This window comes from Sphaerulina musiva (assembly GCF_000320565.1).
Source record: "Sphaerulina musiva SO2202 unplaced genomic scaffold SEPMUscaffold_12, whole genome shotgun sequence".
NCBI lineage: Eukaryota > Fungi > Ascomycota > Dothideomycetes > Mycosphaerellales > Mycosphaerellaceae > Sphaerulina > Sphaerulina musiva.
The window spans coordinates 974,172-995,455 of record NW_016017394.1 but is presented as its reverse complement, the minus strand read 5'-3'; the positions used below and the strand labels follow the sequence as shown (position 1 = coordinate 995,455).

At 49.0% G+C, this 21,284-nt stretch overlaps 5 protein-coding genes across 5 annotated transcripts; 3 read left to right on the top strand and 2 right to left on the bottom strand.

Moving 5' to 3' along the window:
• The first annotated feature begins 2,668 nt into the window (after positions 1-2,668).
• SEPMUDRAFT_152189 (uncharacterized protein) lies at positions 2,669-5,043 on the top strand. Its single transcript, XM_016907291.1, has 2 exons — positions 2,669-3,270; positions 3,322-5,043. The coding sequence occupies exons 1-2, from the start codon at positions 2,694-2,696 to the stop codon at positions 4,992-4,994; spliced, it is 2,250 nt and encodes a 749-aa protein (XP_016756684.1). The 5' UTR covers positions 2,669-2,693; the 3' UTR covers positions 4,995-5,043.
• Positions 5,044-5,884: 841 nt separating this feature from the next.
• On the bottom strand, positions 5,885-6,187 carry SEPMUDRAFT_9919 (uncharacterized protein; the record flags this gene model as incomplete). Its single annotated transcript, XM_016910657.1, has 1 exon — positions 5,885-6,187. A coding segment is annotated over one exon (303 nt), but the record flags the coding sequence as incomplete, so codon positions are not given.
• A 1,548-nt stretch (positions 6,188-7,735) lies between these two features.
• Positions 7,736-11,494, top strand: SEPMUDRAFT_74309 (uncharacterized protein; the record flags this gene model as incomplete). The annotated part of the gene is made up of 1 exon (XM_016910061.1): positions 7,736-11,494. One exon carries the CDS (start codon positions 7,736-7,738, stop codon positions 11,492-11,494), a length of 3,759 nt encoding a protein of 1,252 aa, XP_016756682.1.
• Positions 11,495-11,716: 222 nt separating this feature from the next.
• SEPMUDRAFT_152188 (uncharacterized protein) lies at positions 11,717-14,842 on the bottom strand. The gene is made up of 2 exons (XM_016907290.1): positions 14,397-14,842; positions 11,717-14,341 (listed from the first exon to the last, which is right to left on the bottom strand). Exons 1-2 carry the CDS (start codon positions 14,457-14,459, stop codon positions 11,888-11,890), a joined length of 2,517 nt encoding a protein of 838 aa, XP_016756681.1. The 5' UTR covers positions 14,460-14,842; the 3' UTR covers positions 11,717-11,887.
• A 159-nt stretch (positions 14,843-15,001) lies between these two features.
• SEPMUDRAFT_152187 (uncharacterized protein) lies at positions 15,002-16,152 on the top strand. The gene is made up of 2 exons (XM_016907289.1): positions 15,002-15,147; positions 15,200-16,152. The coding sequence occupies exons 1-2, from the start codon at positions 15,075-15,077 to the stop codon at positions 15,877-15,879; spliced, it is 753 nt and encodes a 250-aa protein (XP_016756680.1). The 5' UTR covers positions 15,002-15,074; the 3' UTR covers positions 15,880-16,152.
• The last annotated feature ends 5,132 nt before the right edge of the window (positions 16,153-21,284 follow it).

Genomic DNA, 21,284 nt, shown 5'->3' with positions numbered 1-21,284 from the left:
AACGAATTATATAGTACTATATACCGACAGCTCTCGTTATACGAACTCTAACTCAATCGTAAGCGTTACTATAACCTAGCTAAGGGTAATACCTTCTATAGTGCCGGTAACGCCGAGACTATTATTAACGCGCTGCTCGGTATACTTATTACGCTCGGATTCGAATATAAGGGCCGTTAGTTATTTACTACTAATCTATAGACTAGTAGTACTACGCGGGCATTACTTAAGCAGCTTGTCTACTAGTAGCAACGTATAGCGCGCTTTACTACGCGATTCGTACTAGATTACAGCTTCTAGATAGACGCTACGTTTAGTACTAATCGTGCCGGGCTGTTACTTAGGGTATTTATAGGGGTTACTAATACTAGACGGTTATTTCCGATATATTATTTACTAATAAAGTTAGAGAGTAAAGAGGACTAGCTATTTATACTACTTGTCGTATTCAACAACTATTTATATAACTGTCGACTTAATAAGGTAATTATCTTAGATGCTAGAGCCGGCCTAATTGCGGCTATTCCGGAGTTACTATTTTAGTACTATATTTAGTAATTCTGTTAATAGTACGCTGTTCAAAACCTTTACAAGCGTATCGATAAGGGTACCGTACGCGTAGTACGTACCGAGGCCGCCGATAGTAAGGTATACTAGGCTGCTATTGTAGCTGCTAACGACGAACCGACCGTACCGACGGAATCGACTATACGAATCGACGCGCTAAGACGTATACGAGCTCGTAAACCAGGCTATAGCGCCGAGCAGAAGACGGAACTAAAAGCGCTTATATAGCTATAGCTATAAGCGGATATAGCCGAAGCTACCGATAAACTCGAGGCGGCTATTATCGACGGAATAATAGCGGAGGATACCGAGTACTTCCGTAATACGTACGTCGTTATTAAGCATCGACTAGTTACGTATTATATTAAGCATTTACCGAATAATAGAGCTCGCTCGTTATAGCGCGCGGAACGCGGTAATCGCGGCGTTAAGGGGTATCTGCCGCCGTACTTGTTACTAGAACAGTACGTTAAGGATATTAAGCAATATCTAGATAAGCTGTTTAATAATCTAGAACGATTAGAGGAAAATACGTATACTAGCTTACTACTATAGGCCGTAGCAGCCGATAACCTCGGTTACTTCGTATAACTTAACGGCTAATATACGATATAGACAATTAACAGGCTGCTAGTTTTATAGTATAACGCTCTCGGCATTAAACGTACGGTAGACAAGGCTAATTATACGCGCTCGGCAGTAACGGTAGAGCTATATCTAGTATACGATTACTATACGGAATACGGGGAAGTTAAACAGTATAGATTGCTATATAGCTATATACTATTACCTACGGTAATTAAGCGGAAGGCGATTGCCCGTAGTATACTATACCTCCGTTACTTTACGAGCAACCGTTCCGTTTACGCTAGTAACGCCGTATAGTAGACGCTAAGATAGCAGAATTAATACGACGCCGTAACGGATAGACTATAAGAGTTATTACTATAATATACGGATAGTTATAATCGTATACAGGCTTCTATACTACGCTAGTTAAGTTACTTACTATTACTACGAGCCGCGGACTATAATACCTACGTAGACAAGCTTAAAGCGTTCGAAGCCGTCTATTTAACCGGCCTATAGGCTACTTAAAGTAACCGTTCTAGGCCGGAGGAAATACTATTTATAGTACCTACGAAACCGGCTTAGTATCTACTACTACCGCAGTTACCGAAACGTAGTAATAAGACGACTAATAGGCTTATAACGAGCGTAGAGGTAGCTAGTAAAGATGTAGCATTAGCCGAGAAGGCTGCTACCGTCGCGTTACGCGCCGAATTCGCGGCTTAGTAGCGTACTATCGTAGCCGACGCACTATAGACAGCCGAAAGTAATAAGTTAGTAGAGGTTAATACTACTATACGAGGACGTAGCCGTAGACATAGACGTAGACGTAGACGGCCGCGCGGACGCGGCTACGGTGTTATACGTAGTAAATCTGACGGTTTAGGGTTAGGTAACGGTCGTACAGTCGAGACTAACGACTTGGCGTTAGGTAACGGTCGTACAGTCGATAGTAACGCGACTAGGGGTCGTTAGACGCATAATATAGGGCGTAAAGTAGTAGATTATACAGTGTTGAACGGTGCTTTGCGTAGGTAGTTAATATATATATATTAGTAGCAGTAAGTGATGTTCAACCGGAACTACGTTATTCCGTACCGAGGCTTACTAAGCTTCCGAGTGTCCTTTGAAAGTGTCCTGCTCCTTGACTCTTCGCCGACATGCAAACGGAATGGGGTGCATTCTCGCTAGATCTAGCGTCGCCCAGGCCAAATGCTCCTGCCGCCGTCATCGTGGCGTCGTTGGATATGCTCACAGGTGACAGCAGGTAACTGCCATGTCATGCTTCTTCGAGTGCTCGCGTAGGTAATGTACCTATCTTAGTGGACATTCTGCTCAAACTGCACGACCTGCCTACCTGTACCTACCTACCTGACCTTACCTACATGTACTTGACCTTACATGTACCTCCTCTTTACCTTGGTTACTATGCCACAGCAGTGACAACAACACCACCACCACCACCACCAACAACAACAACACGACATGTACTAATAAGGTACTGACGTCGCGTCAACCTGGAGGCGCGTGTGAAACAGGCACAGGAACGCACAGACATGATGGCCCCAAATCCAATCATGATCCGCCGGAAACCAGTCCGGCAGTCGATATACGAAGAACCGACGAGACGCCACGCGCCAGCTCCCGGACGGGGCTACCCTGTTCCTGTGAGTGTGCTGTCGAGTGCCTTCGTGCTACTGCTGCTTGCCACCGTCTCGTGGTCGCGAAGATGGACAGTCTCAGGCGCCGCAGTCGAGAGTGTCCTGCTGGTCTGCGGCTCTGGCCAGCAGAAGAGAATCCTCTCCGCCATCCCCTTGTGGACATTGCTGGCCACGCTGAATCTGGTCTATGCCATCTGCTCGACCTCATGGCTGCTATACGGCTTGTTCACGATAGCAATATACCCATTCATCCTGCTCACATGCCTCAATCAATTCCCGCGAGCTGCGAACATGGCCAGAGCAGGCCTGCGAAAGGTGCTAGGAAGCCAGCCGCACTTTGTTAAGGACAAGTTGGGCATGTTTGACTTACCTGCCCTGGAGATTGACACCACAGTCGATGGCCTGTTCGTGATCCGAGGCGTCACCATGTCCTTCTCGACCCTGACTCTGGTGGCCCATGGCATGGAGCTAGGTAGGTCCAAAGCTGGGTGGCTGTCAGTGCTTTACTAATGGAAGTCCGTAGGCCTCAAGCTGGCCGATGACATCGAGCTGGCCATATATGTCGATGAGGTGACAGTCAGCTTCTTTAGGCGCATCGAGATCGGCGACGTCTACGCCAATGCTAAAGGCGGCAAATTCGAGATGACATTCGGCGACTTGGAGGAAGACAGTGACGATGCCGCCAGCGAGTTCAGTGTCCTGCTTGACGACACACCGCTGCTCAAAGCAGCCGCGGCAAAATCCAAAGGACTCCTCGACAGGCCCAAGCTGAGAGAAACATTGACTGGCGTCAGCTTCATGCGGGATTCGTCACTGCAGCAAGTGGCAGACCACATTCAGACGATGGATCCGGAGAATGAGGCTGCGAACCAACAATATCAGGACAAGCTAACCGAGATCCGGACTTCCAGCGCAGTATACCAGTCGAGACAGCGAGCACGCCAGAAAGCTAAGAGCAGCGGCCGCAAAATGGACGACGAGAAAGACATGCGTGCTGCTGTATGTGCGGAACTTCAAGAACTGCCAGCTGTGCCACACCCCCCAAGAAGATCTATTCGTGTGACTACTCTCCAGAACTCCTCGCCAGAATATGTGCGCCGATTCCTGCATCGCCTCCCGTTTCTCCTGAGAGCCTTGTTGGCCCCCCTGAGTTACTTTCACACCGTGAGTGTATCCAGCGTCAACGCGGCTGGTTCCGGAAAGTGGCTGTCTACGCTGTTACAGCAACAGATCTTCAAAGAGTATACGGAGAACAACGCTTCGCTTCGCCGACTACAGCGCAAGGTGTCGACGTGGCTTGCCGATGCAAATTTCTGTGTGCAGCTGACCGACATCGATGGCATGGGCTCAGTGCCATGGAGCACAGCCTACAATATCGTCACGTACCTCAAATTCGACGACGTCGTGGCATTTCGCACCATGCCAGAGTCTGGCGTGTCGTCGCAGGTGTTACGTCTGGGTGGCGCTGATGCTACATTTTCCATTCCATCATACCTGCTCCCTCATCATGAGCATATTGTGCCGCCGAAGCCAACGCACGAGGCCGAGCACGAACTTGAGGAAGAGATGCACGAGGCTGATGGCACGCCAAAGACGGTACAGGCCGCACACGATCTCAAGCGGCTCCAAAAAGATGAAACCAACATAGAGCTGTCTGTCCACGGCAGTTTGCCGGTCGCATGTGATCAGAGCTTGCTCAACTTCATCGCGTCATTGGTCAAAGCCACGAAAATGATCGAGCTCGAAAAGACGGTGGCGGAAGTACAGGCACAACCAGTCGACAGTCCCATGTCACCACTCTCGCCAACATTCGACAACAACGACGATAGCGAGTCGGTTTCATCCTTGCCGAGTAAAGCCAATTCCGATAACAGGTCGGAAACCAATGTCAGCATCAAGGAAGTCGCTGGGTTCAAAGTTTTCGCTAAGCACATCCGACAGAATTTGAAAGACGGCACGACCAAAGCACAAATCAAGGATTTCGCCAAGGACCTCCACCAAAATGCCAAAGATGGCATGAAGAAGGCCGCGGTGGGTGGCTTGGTCAATGATCGGTGGATTGCAGTCTTGGTGGGAAAAGTGGCAGCGGGACTGCAGAAGGCGCAAGGAGATGTGGGCTACAGTGGTAGCATTCCCATCCCGCTGGCACCATATCGCAATACGGAGCATGGGGATTTGGCGAAGATTTTACCTTGAATCACAGACACAGTACCTTGGCAACTACAGTAGCTCTTGACAGACGTCCATACTTGCTGAGGCCCTTGTCTTATCAGATTTTGCTTCTATTCTTCATCTCTTCTACATTCTCTCTACCTCTCTCTCTATCTCCTTCTATCTCCTTCTATTTCTCTCTTTTTCTGTGGTTTTTATAAATGGCGGGCGATTTTTCTCTAAATAGCAGGCGCCCCAAATATATCCTACAGGCTTGCCTGCTAGAACGACTGCCAATTTCGAATATAAGTGTACGTACGGGCGTACGTATATATTAGGTATATAGATATTCTATAACTACCCATTCTTCATCTTCTTCCTAGTTATTGCCCTAGGCATCTCTATCTCCTCCTCCTCGTTTTAAATACCTAAGTACCTTAGAGAGTGCTTTTTGCTAGGAATGTTCAGAGTGAAAGATCTCTTTATACTACCTAGGTAAGAATTAGCTACGCAGGCTTGGCGGTGGGTGACTGGGGCGCTCTCTCTCTCTCTCTCTCTCTCTCTCTCTCTCTCTCTCTCTCTCTCTCTCTCTCTCTCTCTCTCTCTCTCTCTCTTTTTTCTCTCTCCCTCCCTCTCTCTTTTTCTCTCTCCCTCTCTCCCTCTCTCCCTCTCTCCCTCTCTCTCCCTCCCTCACACACACACACACACACTCAATACTTAGTATTACGCTTGTTTTTTCTTAGAGATTAAAAAAACAACTTCCGCCATATATCAACAAATCCTCCCTCTCAAACCAGTTGTTGCCCTTTGTTCTTTCCCTTCTATTATTTAACCCCCCACCCCCCGGGAAACAACAACCCCATCCATCAAATCACCTTCAACCTCGCAAAAAGATCCACAAACTCTTCCGGCACCGTCTCCTGCTCCCCATTATCATTCCCCTTCCCATCCCTCTTAACCGGCTCATGATATTTGCATCTCCCAAACGCGCACACATAATGCAATCCGCGCGGCGTAGTCGTAACGACATATCTTCCCGAGACTTGCAAGCGGCAGGGAAAATCGCACAAACAATGTGGACCATCAAAATTAATACCGCGATCATCGAGGAAAGTGATGAATTTTTCGCAAGGCATACATTTGAGATAGGGCCGTCCGGCATTTCCGTTGCGGTTGCTGCGTCGCGTGACGAATCTCCTCAGGTACGGATATGTCGCGTCGCAGCTGGAACAACGGGGGAGAGGGATGGAGGCGCGGCGACGAAGAGAGGAGGTGGCGCTGCTGCTGCTGGTGGAGGCTTGTTGTGTCACTTGAGCCTGTTGCTTTTCGGGGGGACTGGAGACCCGGGTTGGTGAATCCTGTGGACTTGGCATTGGTAGGAGTCGTGCAGGGTTTGAGCTCTGTTGGAATACATGGACCCTGGATATTGCGATGAAAAATGCTTGGAGAGAGCTGCCAGAGAGAGTCGCTAGGAAGCAAAATTGGGTATATTTATACGTCTCCGGGGGCGTGCGGAAATCCAATGGTTTATAGCTTCTACGATTACTGAGTCATAAAGTCAGTTGAATTGTATGGTACCATAATTCCTTCTCTACCACAATACCTTACTGATTCCAACCCGGAACCAACGTATCAGCACTCACGACGCGTAATTCGCCTCGGTCAATAGAATGCCTAGATATTCAGATGATCTAGTCCTTACACCTTGAGGACATCTTGAGGACACCTTGAGGACACCTTGAGGACACCTTGAGGACACCTTGAGGACACCTTGAGGACACCTTGAGGACACCTTGAGGACACCTTGAGGACACCTTGAGGACACCTTGAGGACACCTGACCGAGTACTTGATTAGATCCACGGATCAGAGAAGAGGTAGCCTTTGGGGCTGGGTTAGTTCTGTATCGAAGTGCAGATATTTAATATGTAACATGAATGGTGTGATGAAGTCACAAGCACTCGTGATAGCATCCGAAAGGTCTCACGCTCTTCATTCAATCCAAAGGTCCACGATCGCGGTATTTATCGGTTGGCATGCCTGTAATGAGAACCGCGGCTATGGCCATGGCGGCGGAGTGGGTGGTAGAGAACAATATGCCAAGCTGCTCAAGATATTGTCTGTGGTGGTATGCAGGGATTAGTGTGCCAAGCTGCAATCGAGATGCCGCTGTATCTGGCGGCTGGCCTGGCCTACCTCCTACCTTAAGCTTCTTGCTCTAGATAAATCAATACAGAAATGCGCTTAAGCGTAGCTCTTTAATACTAGATGTACGGATCAATACGGGAATGATGGATTGTGTGTTGTACAACAAATTTGCGTCGAAATTTCACAGGCCCTGTTTAATTGGCGTTGGCATAGATCTATACGCGTCTGAAATTCTCTTCCATCTTCGTCCTGAATCTATTCAACGCTCGCACAACTCCATCTATATGTAAGGTACCTGCTATGCTACGGGTTCTCACATATACTGTGCAGGTTGACAACCTGTACCACAGCAGGTAGCCGCGTTCATCTGCCTGATTGCTGCCGCCGCTGCAACTGCCTACACACCGACAATTCGACAAACGACGAGGTAGCTCCGGTGCTGTATAGGATGATCTATTGAACAACACACCATTCTACTGACGACACGGCGTAATGCAGGACGGTTACTCACCGACGTTGCAAACACTCTCACACCTCTTTGTTGGCACACCTTATAACTACCTGACCTGACAGTTCAAAGTCTTGTCCCAGCGCCATCCCTCCTGTCCTTCACGGTGAACAGCACTTTCTTCTCCCAAAATGCTGATACCCGCTCCTGTCAGACTGCGCTACTGGTTCTATCCAATTGGGAACACTCCTGCAGTGAACTTGCTGAGAGACCGACCTCCTTCGGAAGGGTCAGCAACGAGAATTCTGTGCCTTGCTTGTGGCGACGTCAGGAATATCCTCTTCACACTGTCAACAGAGGCACCATCTGCAAATCGCTCGTATGAATGGGCCTTTTGCGACTCTGAGCCGGCCGTGCTGGCTCGGAATGTCTTTCTTCTCGCTTTTCTGGCAGCAAGGCCATCCAAGGGTAACGAGGCTTCAGAAGTGGACCACCTATGGGAGCTCTACTATCACGTATTCATTGGTTCCGATGCGAAGAAGATGCTCGCACGGCACGCGGCACACCTGATTGAGGCATCGAGATCAAGCAACGAGTGGAACAAGTCGCGTTACGGCGTGGCAATCAGGTTTTATAGCGAAAGTACCTTGCAAGAGATGCGACAGTACTGGCAGCACTATTTGGACGCCTGTACTGATGACAAAGAGCGCGAGATCAGGGACGCTGCGCAGGAAATGGTGAGACAGTACCGACTTGATGAGGGCCGCGTTTTTCCCGGTGGCACACGAGCCACAGGAGTACATGCCTTATCGTCTTCTCTGGTCATGAGTGCGGCCTTCCGTGCTTACTGGAAGACCGGCGTGGTTGCAGGGAACAGCAACGATTGTTCTGCCCTGAAGCACGATGGCGGCGGGCACGCCAACCCCCTGATGTACGTTTCATCAGCGCCATTCGGCCAGTTCGCGGTTCACTACGGCACAGATCCCCTCCATGGTTTTCATCTGGCTGAAGTGTTCGATGCGCCGGGAGGAGAACCAGACATGCTGCAACGATTAGCCAGAACCGCAAAGTCGCAATTTCGTGAATGGTGCGCAAGCTTTACAAAACACATTCGAATGGGAGGTTTGCGCATGTTCTTCCATTGTGGCGAGGCCGTTGGCATGTGCTACGAGCTCCAAAGTCAAGCAAAAGGTCCATGTCTCTTCGAGGTCCCGCCACATCTGCACACCTATTCACGTCCGTGGTCGAGCTCGTGCCTCGACCTCAGTCTGGGACGAGGCATGGACGCATGCTCCTCCTTCGACGTGATCGACACCTCCAACATAAGCGACCATGTTGGCATATTGAACTTGATACCTGCAATTCAACCTCTGTTGAACGATAGCGCCCTCTCAGTACTTTACACAGAGACTCTGCTGCTTGCTGCCGAAGAAGCCACTCGGTACCTTGACGAGCTCTTGCGAGTGGATGTGGTATCGTTTGGACTCGTCGCTGGCATCGCACCCACAGCGTCTCTTTTGGGAATTACGAGCGAACATTTCGGCTCCGAAGCCCTTCTGGGTCATTATGGACGTAACACAGGAGGCCAGTCCCAAATGCGTATGCGCATCTCGTGGAAGAAGCCTTCCGGAGGCGATTGCTTGGCAGCACCGGTTGTAGCGCCCCTGGTTCTCGCCGATGCAGATGATATGGCCTCTTTGCTCTTCCAATGGTATCTCAACATGTTCGCTGCATCGGAGGATATGAGTGCCCTGTGGTCTGTGTCTCGCAGAAGGGTCCACACTTCTCTGTCGCACGACCTGGGTCCTTACACGCGCACAACACTGATTGCTCTCATCGGTCTGGCTCGCAAGCATGTCCAAACAGACTGGTCGAGGTGCATTGGGCTGCTCATGAACAAGATCCAGGACGACAGAACACTAATGATAGGGAGTAACTCGTTGCAAGAACTCTCGATGCTGTTGCACATCGCGGGGATGTACGAGGTGACTGCTTTGAATATGCCTCCCAGGGCTGCGGCAATGACAATGTCGGCAACTGGGAACTCTTGCGAAACGGAGGCGTTGCGCAAATGGCCTGACATGCCCAGTGTGGTAGCTGTAGCACTAGTCGTGCCCAGGGACAGGCTACACGTGCTCACCTCAGCAGATCTCAACCGGGTCGGGACCCCTGGATTTCATCTCTCCGTCTATCAAGAGATGATGTTCGACAACAGCTTCCATTCCATTCATGCCTGCTTCGGTAAACTTGTCATCGATGAAGATAGCGAAACGAGTACCATAGAAGAGGATGCTCTGGGTTGGAGAGGACATTCAGATCTGATCGTCACTGGTCTTGTTTCCGCGTTCCAGTTCCTCATGGGAGAACAGAGCGAGACACGAGCCGCTCTTGTACTAAATACATGCGCCTCCAACGCCTACTTCATGCCCAGCCTGGGGCCCCATATGAGGCTCTTCACCACTTCCACCGACGATCCACAAAACTTCCGTATTCTGCCCACGCTTCCCGGAGTACGTCGGTCAGAGCAAGCAACTTTACTGCCTAAGCAATATGACTCTGGACGTGCTGAGCCAATAGTATCTGTCTCGCCAAGAGATGGGCGTCTCGACCTTCTGACGTTTCGGCAAGATTGTTCCAGCAATAGCGAGCGTGGCCATTTGCAAGATGGCTTGGACGTCCAGACCATTCAGGAGAGTCCATGCACGATCACCCTCAAGCTGGGGAAACAATGCCGAAGACTGTGCTTTCCGTTTCCTGTCGATGGATCACATAGCAGAACCAGGATCGCACGCAAGCAGCTCTGGGTGGAGGTTATTGTTCCGATATCCTATGCTGCGCGTCCGAATGGCTATGCATTGCGACCATTTCCTGTCGTGTTCGAAAAGGGCCAGTCTATGTCTTGGGGAATGGGTCGAATCAATCTCGCCGAGAGTCCGATTGTGGCCGCGGATATGTCGCTGGATACTTTGAGCGCCTTCTTAGGCATGACTCTCAGCGCAAAGGAGAAAGACTCCCGGGGAGCTGAATCTTCTCAGGGGTCGACTTTCTCCCGTTCGCTTTTCGACATGAAAGAATCACTGGCTCTTCTGTTCACGAGCTTTGCATGTAAGAATAGCAGCTCCGGTCGCAAATGGCAGGCATTCCGACTTGCTGTTGACAACGACTCGGACACGTTAATCTTCGCCAATGCTCTGCGACATGACCAAGACTCGGGCTCCATCTGCCTGGATGCCCATGTCGTCCCATTGACACCTCCCCGCGTCCAGAAACTGCATCGAGCCCTCACAAAAACCGCTTCCCAGATGCTGAGTATCAGACTCAGCGACCAGGAGGCAATTCTCTGGAAACACATCCTGCCGGCCTTGGTTGAGCGTTGTCGACATTCCTGGCAGCACCAGCCCACGTGTGAATACCACAAGAACAACATCAACATCAACTCCTCACCAGAAGCAGAAGCAGCAACAACAACAACAACAAAAACAACAACAACAACAACAACAACAACAAATTGTCCTCTCAGCATCCTCCACGGCCACTCACCCATCTGCTCCTGTGGCGAAGGCCAAAAAGAAGACCTTTCTCACTTTCCTCGTGAATTCTCCTCTCATGGTTTCGCGCAATTCGCCACGAGAATTGCGCTTACACCTCTCTCGGCACATCCCATGGTGGAGGCCATGGCGTTGAATCTGCTGCTGGGAGATTCGAAGTTGTCAGCATCATCAGCATCATCGTCATCGTCATCAACAGCAGAAAAACCGCGGCGGAAAGATGGAGAGAAAGAGAAGGATGGAGCGAAAGAGAAATGTGGCTGTTGTGGACGAGTCGCTGATCTCAAAGCATGTGCGGGATGTGGATTGGTGAAATATTGTAATAAAGACTGTCAGAGGCAGGATTGGAAGGGTCATAAAGTGGATTGTGGCAAGGGGAAGAAGAGTGTCAAGAAGGGTTGAAGTTGTTGTTGTTGGGGGAAGTAGAGTAGTAGTAATAGAGCTCTGGCGGAGGAGGTTGGGAAAGGAAAGATTCGTCATGGGGCAAGCGAAAGAATACTTCTCAGGCGGCGGCGCATATGTACTTAGGTTGCTCCCTACTTTCACTGAAAAGGGAGGACACGATGTACATGTGAAGCCTACATGGACTTACCTACTATCAAGCGCGATTCAATGATCAGACGTGATCAAACTTTTTTCGTAGTCTATGGTATGCTATGTCAAAAGGCTAAGCAACATCTGAGAGCCACTAGCATGAGCTTCCACCACCATCAGTGTTCCATGAGAGAGACTCATCTAAATGCAGATGAGAGCCCGCCGTCACACCATTGTGGGCACACTGGGGCACGACCATATTTATCCCTTGTAGACTCCACCACCATTGACAAGATGTCCTGGAGACATGCTGTACGGCGAAAATCCCCCCGGTTGACGAGGTGCAGCTGCAGCAGAATTGAAAGGCTGCCGCTGTATGTGTGACATCTTCTGGGAATCAAAATGCTCTCGAGTTGGTGGTGGCTTCGCAGGAAGCGATGAAGGAGTGCCCCATTTCGCAAGCAGACTTTGCGCTTGGACGGCATGGGCAGCGGGAGCCTGCATGGGCATTTGAATTTGGTATTGCTGACCAGAGCCAGGCTTGGCAGGCAGGGGAACGCTGGGCGATGTTTGTCGTGGAAATACGGGACCTTGTGGCAGAGGGTGCACGAGAGGCTGTCCCATTGCGCGAGGTGGGGCTAGATGCTGCTGGGGCTGGTGTGGGGACCCAAATGATGATGCCTGAGACTGTGCAGAAGCATGTCGGGCGAGTTGTACCGGCGAATGCGCTTGGAATGGCTGACGGAAGCCACCAGGCGTACTTGGTATACCTTGCGGAGTGACAGGACTGCCATTAGGCTGTCCTGGCACAAAGGTCTGGCTCTGTGGGTTGAAGTTCTTGCCCTTGTAGCTCCCCGGCAGTGGATGTTCATTCATATTGGCAGGTCGGCCTGGAAATGCTTGACTTGGTAGTTGACCAAATTGATAACCCTGTTCAGGCGAGGAGTTTGTCGGTGGAGGGAAGTTAGCCCCGTAACCATAGCCAGACGACGGGCTTTGCGCGGGACCCGGATACTGTTGTGTTTGTGGTGGCTGCTGCTGCTGCTGTTGCCAATTCTGCTGAGGTGAGAAGTATTGTTGACCATAATTCGATCCATAGCCTTGACCATGCGTCATATTGTGACTCTGCTGAGGTGGCATCTGAGATTGGACCGACATGCGTTGGAAGTCCGCAGACAAATCATATGGTCCTGTTTGACCCTGCGCCCATGCTTGAGTTGGATCGACGTTCTGGTATGGCTGCTGATTCCATTGCATATTGCCAGCCACTGACGCAATCGGTTGAGTGAATGGTCCAGTCTGTGACTGTTGTCCATATATGGCCTGGAACTGGTTTGCAGCTTGTTCGTTCACTTGGGGATAGGAATAAGCAGGCGCAGGAACACCATCCGACCCGTACGCGGTAAAGAAGTTACTGTACGCAGAACGAGCTTCAAATCCATCGTCGTCATCGGCTCGAGCTTTCTTCTTGTGCTTCTTTCCGGCAGCGGAGCTGGACCTTGAGTCTTGCTTCTCCTTGGGCGTCTCTGGGGATTCTAGAGGCTTTGCCGATCCCATGATGCGCAATCGTGCTGCCTCGTATCTGGCCTCTCGCTCCTCACGCGTCTTGGGACCCTTCTTCTTGTCGTCTCCACTCTCGCCGTCTGAGCCGTTTTTGGTACGCATTCCAGGGCCACTGGTAATAACAGGAGCATCTGGGTCGCCACGACGCAAGATCTTCATCGCAGGTACCATTGGCGGCGGCGTGCTCGCTGCAGTGGAAGGCGCAGTGATGCCCGTCAGAGGGGGAGGAATTCTGCAGTTGGGCGTTTTGTATAAACGGACCGCGGCGTTGGAGTCGTCAATGATGTGTCCAAGCATATAATAGTCTGCCATCTTGTGCGCAAGTAGTCGGTAGAAGGAGTGGCATTGCGGCAGGGTCAACGAGGACTCCTTAGCATCTTTCACAAAGTCAAGGACATCTTGTTCCAATTTCAGGACCCATACACGATCTTGCGGATGATCCAGCGCATCAAGCAATTTCTGATCGGGTCGGCACTCAAGTGTGGGGTTCGTGATACCCCTTCCGTGTGTGGCTGCAGGCACAGCACCAACTCCAGGACCGTGAGGGGGCACGTACAGGACACCTTTTGGTGCGATTCCATACGATGGTGGCGGTCCTCCTCGTATTGCCGAGATCTCCAAAAGCTGGTCCCGAAAAGCACGAGCGCCATCATCTGAGCCGCCTCGCGATGGCATGCCTGAGCCAGGCGCTGAGTACAAATCTTCATCCTCAACAGCTTTGACGCTGGCGCTATCGTCTGGGCGAAGCGACTCCTTCTCGTCCAATGCGTTGAATGTTGTGCCCGATGCGACGCTTTTACCATCCATGCTCAGTGGCTTGTTCGAGTCGCTCGAAGAAGCATCATCGGCGTGCGCAGGCGTGCAAGAGCCTTCCGAGGTCTGTCCTGTCGGCCGCAATGGCTGTTGATCTGCTAGCTGGACACGAACTTGTGGTCGATGGGCTGGATCGCAAGGTGAATCCTTGGCTTCTCGAGAAGCAAGTTGGACGAGCTTCTTCGGCTTGAGCATACTCTGGGGAAGAGCAACTCCGCTGGGAGGGGAGACAGTGATCCCGTCTCGCGGCGCAGAAGTTATGTCGTGTTTCTGTTTGGCGGAAGGGTTGTTGTGAGAATTCTGTTGAGGATTTGGTGGTTTAATTCCAGCCGCCGCAATCTACGCCCCAAGTTAGCCCGAAACTCCGATTTGTGAACGCGAACCTGAATCGCACCTTTGCGAAGGACAATTTCTCCTTCTTGATGTCGGCCGCGTTCGGCGCAGCAGAGGATGTCATGGTGCCAAACGTAGGGATTCCAGAAACAAGCGGGCGCTCAATTGGTGAACACAGAGTCCGAGAGCCGCTATTTCCTGAGTGTCGGCGAGCGCAGGGCTTGCCAAACGGTAAGTTCTGATGTGGTTGTGTATGTAGCAGATCTACCGAAACAGACTCTCAGGAAACTGGCGGCTCAAGGAAAATAGTTAAGTCCACAGCCAGGAGTCTGGACATTGTGCAGCGCGCACATGGAGTCTTTTCTCTTTGCTGATTCTTGACCGCTGAAGTCGGTGGGTATGGATTGTCGCTCGTCGCGCTCCAAGCTGTGTGGCGGTCGTCGTTCGGCGCGTGTCGTCGGCGCCGGCGTCGAGTCGTTCGTGTTTGCAAGACGCTGTGTGTGCGCGCGGTGATGTGAGGTGACAGGTGCGCTGTTGAAGCAAGATCAAATTCCAAGGTTTGGTGGCGGCTGCTTCCGTTAATTACATAAGCTTTCTCCGGCCCTTGGTCAGCACATCTAGATCCCCACAAGAGAGGCTTGACTTCCCGCCTCGTATGAACAACCAGGAGATTCCAGTCATCAGTCACGATCTGAACAACGCTGTATCGCAGAACCGGTGAATACATTCAATCGAGACTATGAATAGGTATCGCTTTGGCGGGCCTTCGAAGGCAACAGCGACGACATTGTGCCAGAAATGTCTGAAGAGAGGTAATGTATGCCGGATATTCACAACATCGACTGCTCATCCTGACAAGGACAGGGCACTATACATACGAGTGCACAAGCGCACAGCAAGATAGACCATACACTTCGCGCCCTTCAAGGAGTCAGCAGCTCTCAAATCCCAAATTGGCCCCCAAATTATCTGCGGTTTTGCCTCCCGTAGAACCTGCGAGCAAAAACAGTCCATCTAGGGCTCCAGTGGACCGGGATCACCCAGTGAATGGCAAGACTTCCAGGCCGACGAGCAGGCGTCGGAGGTCGAATTCGACCCATTCTCTGGATTCAGTATCCTCCTTTTCCACCAACAGATCGCGTTCAAGCTCTCGCACGCCGCCTCCTGCCTCAAGAGCACCGGGAGCAAGAAGAAACCGGTCTTTGAGCAGATCTCCCACTCGCTCTCCCGTCCGACGTACCATATCACCGCCAGTAGCTTCTACACGTCTCGGCAGGCGCAGGAGCGCGTCTCCGGATCAATATCGCCCATCGGCACGCAGCAAGTCTCCAGAACGAGTGCCGAAGGAAGCTTACACCGAGGCCAGATATCGACGTAGATCACGATCTCGCTCGCCATATCGAGGCGACAAAAGAAGGTCAAGTGGATCTGCGTCTGAAGGAAGAGATACGGCACCTGTCAATCGGTCCAGACCTGCCGCGCGGGAGCGAAGTCTGAGTCCCTATAGCCAGAGGCTTGCGATGACTAAAGCAATGAATGGCTGAGGAACCGTTTTTGTTCCAAGAAGCAGAGCAGAAATTGACTTGCAAGTGATCGCACTAGAAAGTATCGCGCAATCAATGACTAGTAGAACGGCTCAACGTTTGACCCACAATGCCTGCGAACGTCTTTTTGGCTTTCTGGAGATGCTGAAACGGTCGTAATTGGGACAATTGGCGCATGACCGTTGGATGGTCCCGCAGTTGGCAGTAATGTCTGCATGCCACGAGATAGTTGCCAATTCGACATGTTGCTGGATTGGGCTGTTTCACTTCCCGGACAACGAGCTTAAAATGATAAGGCATCAATCGGTCCACATGCCGAACGGGATGCAACAAGCAGAATCCAACACGCACGCGACACGACCGATGAGTTAGGTCTGTCTGGCAAGCAGCTAATCGTGATGCAAACTTTGCTACTGGTACTATGTCTACATTAATCGAATGCTGAAGAGCACTTCCTATATCAACACCAAGTCTCCCAAACAGCTCGATCATATGAAGATCTGCATGTAAGAGGCTGAAAACATCAATTGCGTTATCGCTACCACTTTCTCTTCTTGCATACGCTACCGCAGACAGTTCACATACTAGGCAGGTAGGAGGTACTGTAAGGTATGTTACACCCCGCTAATACCAAGAGTGCTCAGTGACAAGAGGACACCGCATGTGATTGTGTACTACCTACATCCCATCCCATCCCACATGTACACGCCCGGGCACGATCCTTGTGTACTATGTGCGATAAGATATCAAAATTCATTCTCACAGGCGCCACGTCAAGTCTTTTGAAGATCGCCAAGTACATTTATGTGGGGAGAGGTCGTCAGGAAATACCTAGGAGGTAGGTAGACCGTAGACCAGCTTTATCATTATTATTATCTTTAATCTGAATAGACGGTCTCCACGCAAATTGATCTCTCGTCACCTCTATGTACCCAGTAGTACATCATCGAGTGGAGGTCATGCAATGTTAGTATATGTACCTTTATGCCATCTTTTTTTTCTTTCGAATGATATTATATGAACTGACTCCTCCACTCCATCCTCTGACGACGAGCAAGCATACAAGCATACAAGCAAGGCAGTGGGGAAAGTGAAATAAATTTATGGCGAGCATTCGCATCATTTTTTGCTCCACTGTGGGTATATGGATATAGTAGGTATGGGCATGTGAAAAAAGAAAGTTTTTTTTTTCTTGCTTGCTTATGGAGAATTAAATGTGGTGCTTGCCACTGCTTGGGAGGAGTTACGCCGAAGGTTTTCGATTAGACTTTCAAGTTGTAAGGTCGGCGAGGCTGGAAATGGATGAATTAGGGTTTGTCGTTGTGGCTCGAGTGGTATGGCAGCAAGATTAGTGGCCTAACAATTCGGGGCGGGGCTTGCTTACATCTACTGCAATGGCCGATCTTCACCAGACTGAAGTTGGCATACTGTATCAGGTATGTGGTATGTATGTTCACGGTCCGTTCGAATCGGCAAGAGCTGCTGGCATCAAGACTTGACCACCTTTTGGCAATTGCGATTTACACAATGTATCCACTGCGGTACAGCTGCAATATGCGTTTATGCCTGTGTGCCCGTGAAGAAAAGTTGCGGGGCTTGTGGATGATTGCGTGATGCGCTGTGGATTGACGAGAATTTTCTGCGTAGGTACCGACGTCGCAACGGTGGTGCCCTAGGCAACGCGGATACAGGTACCTTTTGACAGGCGAAAAGTTCAACAGCTTGACAGATCACCTCGGCTTGTGACTTCTCCACTAGGATGAAGCGGACCTTCAAGTACCTCCAAGGTATGTATACTGACCTTGCTCGAGCAGCGGTGCACATGCAGGATGCTCCATGCACGATGGACTCTGGCATGACGGCATGCAGGCTCGGATACCGACATGAGACTCTGACTGTCGCTGTCAACGTAGATCGGGTCATCATTACCGAGAGTTCCTCTCCACATCCACCATCAGCCGCCGAGACGATGACTGTGATGCGACAGAGAGCAGCGAAGGCTGGGTTGGTCTGTAGAGAGTACCTAGAGACGACATGGCCGCCAATGGAAGCCTTCATTAGACACGCTGAGACCCGCTGGGCAGAGATGTCCAAACCTTAGTAATTAGTAAATAGTAATTACTATATAGTAATAGTAATTACTATTATACCTTTACTATTTACTATTACTATTACTATTACTATCGACCTTCTAGGAAGTAGTAATAGTAACGGAAATAGTAATAGTAATAGTAAATAGTAATACAATAGGGACTTTTATTATACAATATTACTTTATTTCTAGTATATTGCTATACTCTATAACGTTTATAGTATAAGAGAATCATTTATAGCTATTTTATATCGAAAAAGCTATAGATATAGAATAAACGTAAGAATATTAGTTATCTTATAAGATAAATTATATTTCTTATAGTATATCTCTTAAACTCTTCTAATAGAGTCTAGCTCTTTCGATAGTATAAGTATTCTAGTATAGTCTAGCTATTAGGATCTAGACTAGACAGCGATATAGATATCTTAGGACAGACCCGGAATAGTCCGGAAGTACCTAAGATAGGCTAGAACGGGCTACTACGATTTAAGAGGGTTCAGGCTAGGCCTTTACCGCTAATACCGAGTTAAGATAGTTTATAGAGAGTTAGAGTAGGAGATCTTAGATCGAGATATTCTAAATTAGACCCGAGAGGCTAGAGCCTCCGGGTACTCCGAAGCTATACTTATAAATAGAGGGAGAAGACGCATTCCTACTCTTTTCCTAAGCGATTCGAGTAGTACATTTCTATTAGATACTTTAGCCTATACTATCTCCTTTCTAACCCTCGGAGCTCGAATAATACCTTAGGCTTGAATTTCAGGGTATCGTAGGGTCGTCGCTTAAGAGGGTCTAAAGCCAAGCTGCGTACGCGTACTAGAAGCTCCCTTACGTATCGGACCAACTTAACAGCAATACTAAGATATACTAATATTATGTCCGGCGCTAATACTACTATCCTCTATAAGTACGGCAAACCAAAAATTATATCGATACGACGTTGCGTTGTTAAGTTGTTGTATACCGCTGATACCTAGCTATACTAAGAGAATTACGGCGACAGTACGTAAACCTATAACTACATCGGATAGCGTATATATCGGTACGAGATAATTCGTAGAGGTCTAATAAGTATAGTTTGTATAAACAGTCTTTCCGTATCTTAACGTCTTCCTCTTAAAATAGTAGCATTTCGAACTATAGTCTAAGATCAAAGGCTTACTCGATTTCGAAACGGTATATTTTAACTGCTCGATAAGATTAATACGGGGAATCTATCCCTAGTCCTTACTAAGTATATAGTTATATCTCGTTGCGTTGTCGTTATATTAATACGTAGACCAAATCTACCTTATGTACTAGGTAGCGCTAAGAATTGTTCTAAGACGTAGCTAGTATACGTCTTAAAACAATCAATAGTATATACGTATACCTTGCGCAATTATTCTAAGACGTATACCCTACGCAATTGTTTTAAGACGTATGCCTCGCGCAATTGTTTTAAGACGCGTACGCCGAGTGTAGTCGTCGCGAGTGTAGTCGTCGCGAGTATAGTCGTCGCGAGTGTAGTCGTCGCGAATATCGTTAGAAGGCTCGTCGAATTGTTCTAAGACGCGTACGCCGAGTATAGTCGTCGCAAGTAGACTTGTTTTAAGACGTATACGCCGAGTATAGTCGTCGTAAGTAGAATTGTTCTAAGACGCGTACGCTAAGTATAGTCGTCGCGAGTAGACTTGTTTTAAGACGTATGCGCCGAGTATAGTTGTCGTAAGTAGAATTGTTCTAAGACGTATATACTAAGTGTAGTCGTCGCGAGTATAGTCGTCGCAAGCATAGTCGTCGTAAGTAGAATTGTTCTAAGACGTATATACTAAGTGTAGTCGTCGCGAGTATAGTCGTCGCGAGTATAGTCGTCGCGAGTAGAATTGTTCTAAGACGTATATACTAAGTATAGTCGTCGTAAGTATAGTCGTCGCGAGTATAGTCGTTGCGAGTAGAATTGTTTTAAGACGCGTACGCCGAGTGTAGTTGTCGCGAGTAGAATTGTTTTAAGACGTATACGCCGAGTGTAGTTGTTATAAGTAGAATTGTTTTAAGACATATAGGCTAAGTATAGTCGTCGCGAGTATAGTCGTCGCAAATATCGTTAGAATACTCGTCGAATTTTTCTAAGACGTATGCCTTACGCAATTGTTTTAAGATACGTACGCCGTCGGCAGTTTGGTATCGCGAGTAGAATTGTTTTAAGACGTATATGCTAAGTGTAGTCGTTGCGAGTATAGTCGTCGCGAGTATAGTCGTCGCAAGTATAGTCGTCGCAAGTATAGTCGTCGCGAGTATAGTCGTTACGAGTATAGTCGTCGCGAGTATAGTCGTCGCGAGTATAGTCGTCGCGAGTATAGTCGTCGCGAGTATAGTCGTCGCGAGTATAGTCGTCGCGAGTATAGTCGTTACAAGTATAGTCGTCGCGAGTATAGTCGTCGCGAGTATAGTCGTCGCGAGTATAGTCGTCGCGAGTATAGTCGTCGCGAGTATAGTCGTTACGAGTATAGTCGTCGCTTGTCGAATTGTTCTAAGACGTATGCCTCGCGCAATTGTTTTGAGACGTATACGCCGAGTAGTCGTCGCGAGTACGGTCGTCGCGAGTAGAATTGTTCTAAGACGTATACAGCATACGTCTTAGAACAATTGTTAGCGCTACCTAGATACTACGACGCTTACCGGCAATTGTTTTGAGACGCGTATACCGAGAGTCGTCGTCGTAAGGGTCGTCGTCGTAAGGGTCGTCGTCGTAAGGGTCGTCGTCGGCATTGTTCTAAGACGTAGATAGTATACCTCTTAAAACAATTGCGTTTCCGCGGTTCTTCTATATATTAGGGGTATCGTCGTTATCGCCGTAGGTATAGTTGTCTCGAATTTGGCTATCGTAAGTATAGTTATCGTAGTAAGTAGTTGTCGTAAGTATGGTTGTCGGCGTTGTTTTAAGACGTGTTCTGTCTATAAAACAATTAGCTATTGTTTTAAGACGTAGACAGTATACGTCTCAAAACAATTAGCTATTATTTTAAGATATAGATAGTATACGTCTTAAACTGCCTTATCTTCTTAGCTTGCCTTATCTTCTCGGCCTGCCAAAACAGCCCTATATTAACATCTTCTTAGCCTACTATACAGCTTCGAACTCTTATCTTCGAGTACTACTTTACTAACAAAGGCATCGTCTAGCAAAACTATTCGATTATCTCGGCCTACTAAAACAGCCCCGTACCTAGCTCCGTACTCTTATCTTCTTAGCCTGCTAATACAGTACTATACTATTATTATCTTAACCTACTAAAACAGCACTCTACTCTTATCTTCTCGGCTAGCT